Here is a 3707-nt window from a genome sequence, read left to right on the forward strand (position 1 = left end):
ACTTGTGAACCAATATGATTAATTTCACATGGAAAATGAAATTGGGAAGGTTTACTGAATTCAAAATAGAATAGAAACTGAAAGCAGTATGGTCAGGAATAAAAAGCCCACAGTTCAGTAACGTATCATGCTTACTGAATGGATGTGGCCCACGGACTAGATAACCATAGAAAAAAAATCAAATGGACTAATCTGTGCAGCCAATTGAGTCCTTCAGTAATTACTGTCCACAGTTCACTCACTGTGAAACAGGAACCAGAGTTTTGGGGACCAGTTGAAGCTTCTTTGTTTTGAATAGACTGAAATAGAAGAGTAGCTGGGAACCCAGAGCTTAGAAGAAATTAAAGTAACCAAAGTCTTCCTGGAATTCCTGTTTGGCTTTATAGGGAGAGGAACACAATTTGTTAATGGCAAGCACAAATTGCAGGATGTCTTGGTTCATCTTGTCTTGTGCTCCTGTTGTGACTGCAGATTGATCTTCAAGAACATTGCACTTGAATTGAGATGCAGGAGCTGACTGCATGAGCCCATATTCAGCAAACTGGCTAATTTGCCAATAAAAACAACAAATCCCACCCCCTTTGAAAACTAGCAGAATCTGCAGAGAATTCTCTCGTTCATGAAGGGTTAAGGAATCCTCAGAAATGAGTCCAAAAGGCATGGCTGGAAATGAAGTGATAATAGCCTGCTGCTTTTGACAGCCCAGTGCCATACTTTAAAGGCAGTGGGTCAGTGAACATGACTGCATCAAAGGCTGCCCGGCTCCCCTGTAGTATGAAGATGGGGGAAGGTTCAAAAGTCTGGTATAGGCAGGATTTCAAGGACCCTCTTGCTTGTGTCTAAGCAGCTCTCCCATTTGCAGAGCACATTCTTTGCTGGGCTGTCACCTCCTGTGATTGATGACAATCATTAGCCAAGGCTTCTACACACCTGAGCTTTAACAAACACAAAGAAAGGGAGGCAGGAGGAGGGCATGCAGAGGGTCTTTCACTGTTTTGCCGACAGCACTGATAATATCTCTTTAGTGGGTCGTTTTTCCTCACCTGTCTGATGAGTGATAAATCTGTAAATACTGAACAACAGGATGGGCCAAGAGGCCCAAGATTTCTTCTCTTTAAAGAATGAAAAATGGATAATTTAATGGATGAGGTTTAATAACAACCATAGGAAGGGAAAGGAGAAGGAAATAACTCTTCCCCTTAAAGTGAAATTGCAGATCAATAGATTCCAATCACTGTCTGTGATTCCAATGTCTGTGTTTGCTCGCTGTCTCTACCCACACCAATGAACAGCTTGAAGGAAACATTGGTTTACTCACAGGCAACATACCAGAGGGAAACGTGGGTTGTACTTAAACATCAGGGGAGCGTCAACAGACACGCTGTCAAATAAACATCTGGGAATACTGGAGTTTTTGGGTTTTTTTTACATAGGTAGGCACACTTGGAATAGGATTTTCTCCTGCCATCAGAATCATCTATCTAGGAAGGACATGCTCTCTAAAGCTTTTTCAAAGTTTTCTATTCAGAAGTAGTACAATTACAGCGATAAACTCAGAAACTATTCCCACACTGAGAAGAGAAAAGCTTTGTCACTTAAGGCTCCGTGTTCCTTTGCTACTGCATAGTTACTGCTGACTGTACAGATAATATTGTTCTGGGAGGAAGCTATGAAAATCACAACGTTGTTATAAAATCCAAGGGCAAGTATGAGCTGTGTGCTTTTGATCTGAAGTAAAAATGCTCAAACTGTTTTGGATAAGAAACAAAAAAAACCTCAAACCATCGGCTGACCTAGAAAAATTGAATTTAACATGTAAAAGCAAGTTCTACTTGGTTTAAGGTTCTCAGAGATTGTAGCTATTGGTAATGATTACAGAACACTGCTGCCAGAACTTTAGTTTCAGAGTAGTACTGGGACCTTGCCAGCTTACAGTTTTCATCTTAGATCCCCACTTGCTTCACAGCACTTATGATGCAAGCTTTGTTTTCCTAGAGCACATTCACAGTTTTCAGCAGATGAATCAAGACATTGCAATGAAGATACAATGGGTCACAGGTAGTTTCCAGATTTTGTCCACGTGCTAGGGTATCAAGTGGCACTGACTGGGTAGACCTCGGAAATTTGTATAAATGACTTTATATTCATCACCACTAATATGAACAGTAAAACAGGAAGGGAGAAGTAGAAATGATAGTCTTCAAAAAATGGGAATTGAGAGACCCTCTTGAGGACAGATTGTCATATAAGCCTCCTGCATCTTTTCCTGATGCATTAAATGCACAACTGATCTGAGCAGTCCCTATCTTTCTAGGAAAAGCAGCATGACCTATTGTTCCAGTTAATTTGGAAAAAGAATTTATTGTTAGAAAGCATTTTGATGGCGAGTAGGACAACTTTGAGCCTCATTATAGGGCAGGATTATGATGCTTTCTGGAGAGACAAAGAATACTGTATAGTTTGATACTGTAGGCAAACCTCACTAAGTGGCAAGAAAATTGTTTCTAGGAGTACCGAAATTCTAGAAACATTCTTAATTATTTCCTGAAGAAAAAGGAGGGTAAAGTTTAATGCTCTGCTCACACCTGCATCATCTCCCATACTGTGGCAGATCTCTTTGCTTTCTACATAGTAAAAATGTATCAGCAAACAGAAACTTCCTACTCCCTTCCCTGTTCTCTAAGCTGAGTCTCCTTGCCTGTAACGCCACCACAGCCTGGTGGCCCAAGTACAGAGCCCTCTTCCTGAGGGTGCAAACTCAAACTAAGAAATTTATTTTCATCTCAGTATTAAACAAAACAGAAAACAAACAAACAAAAAAACCTCTTTTGGTTTCACTCTAGCACAACATGCCATTCTGGAGAATCTCTTGTCATGCTGACCTGGAAGCTCTTCGGCACGCCTTGGAACTTGAATATTTGTAGCAGACCCCAACATCTTAGCACTGTGAGGGCTTCACTCAAACTGTTACATCGGTTCCACCTATTCCTCAGCATTTTCTTATTAAAAAATCCCACAGCAACTGCAGTTTTTCTTTTTTTGAAGGAGAACCCTTTCAGTGGAAGCCTCTAAGGACTTGCAGCCAAAGAACATTCTATCAACTCCTTCCTTTGAACAGAGGAAAAGCCTTCAGATAACTCTGGGGACCCTGCAGTTACATGCTTAAGCTGGGTGCACAGAGCCGTAAATACCCTTTGGCCATCAACAAGAACCCCCAGAAGCCTTGGGTCTACTTGTCAGTTTTCTTGCTTTTCAAAGGGGAAGAGGAAATATTAAAGACTGTGAGCATACTCTGTGCATAATACATCATATCACGTCGGACCTTCTGCAAATAAGAGTGAAACTGTTGATTTTTTTGTTTGTATTTTTTTTTAATTTATGAACTAATCTCATTACTCTGGTATTAAGCTCTGTACCTGTGTTTTTAATCTGGCTTTTTGGGGTGGGTGGGTGGGGAAAATCCTGCCATTCTAAATTAAGAATTCATTCTTCCAGGACAGTATCTGGAGAAAATCATATTGTGTACATTTATAATAAGGACACATGGGACTATTGGTAAGAACTATAGCTGCATTTTTAAATCTTACATGGATGGTCTGTGGATTGTGCATGTGTCTACACGGTGCCTTATGCTGCCATCTCAGTTTGGGTGGGAAAAAAGTACCCTGTGATGAGTGAAAGGCATTAAATAAAAAAGAAAGTTTACA

At 40.4% G+C, this 3707-nt stretch overlaps 1 protein-coding gene across 16 annotated transcripts in view; it reads left to right on the forward strand.

Moving 5' to 3' along the window:
* EYA2 (EYA transcriptional coactivator and phosphatase 2) overlaps positions 1-3707 on the forward strand; it is a 93190-nt gene extending 89483 nt beyond the window's left edge. For 14 of the 16 annotated variants that reach the window (XM_025142163.3, XM_025142166.3, XM_025142164.3 and 11 more), the window contains one exon: positions 2844-3707. In XM_025142163.3, coding sequence (XP_024997931.1) covers positions 2844-2924 — 81 coding nt within the window. In that variant the 3' untranslated portion in view covers positions 2925-3707. The remainder of the gene's footprint in view (positions 1-2843) is intronic. The other 2 variants (XM_025142165.3, XM_040650639.2) reach the window with 1 other exon arrangement.

Source organism: Gallus gallus, chromosome 20 (genome assembly GCF_016699485.2).
Source record: "Gallus gallus isolate bGalGal1 chromosome 20, bGalGal1.mat.broiler.GRCg7b, whole genome shotgun sequence".
Classification (NCBI taxonomy): Eukaryota; Metazoa; Chordata; class Aves; order Galliformes; family Phasianidae; genus Gallus; species Gallus gallus.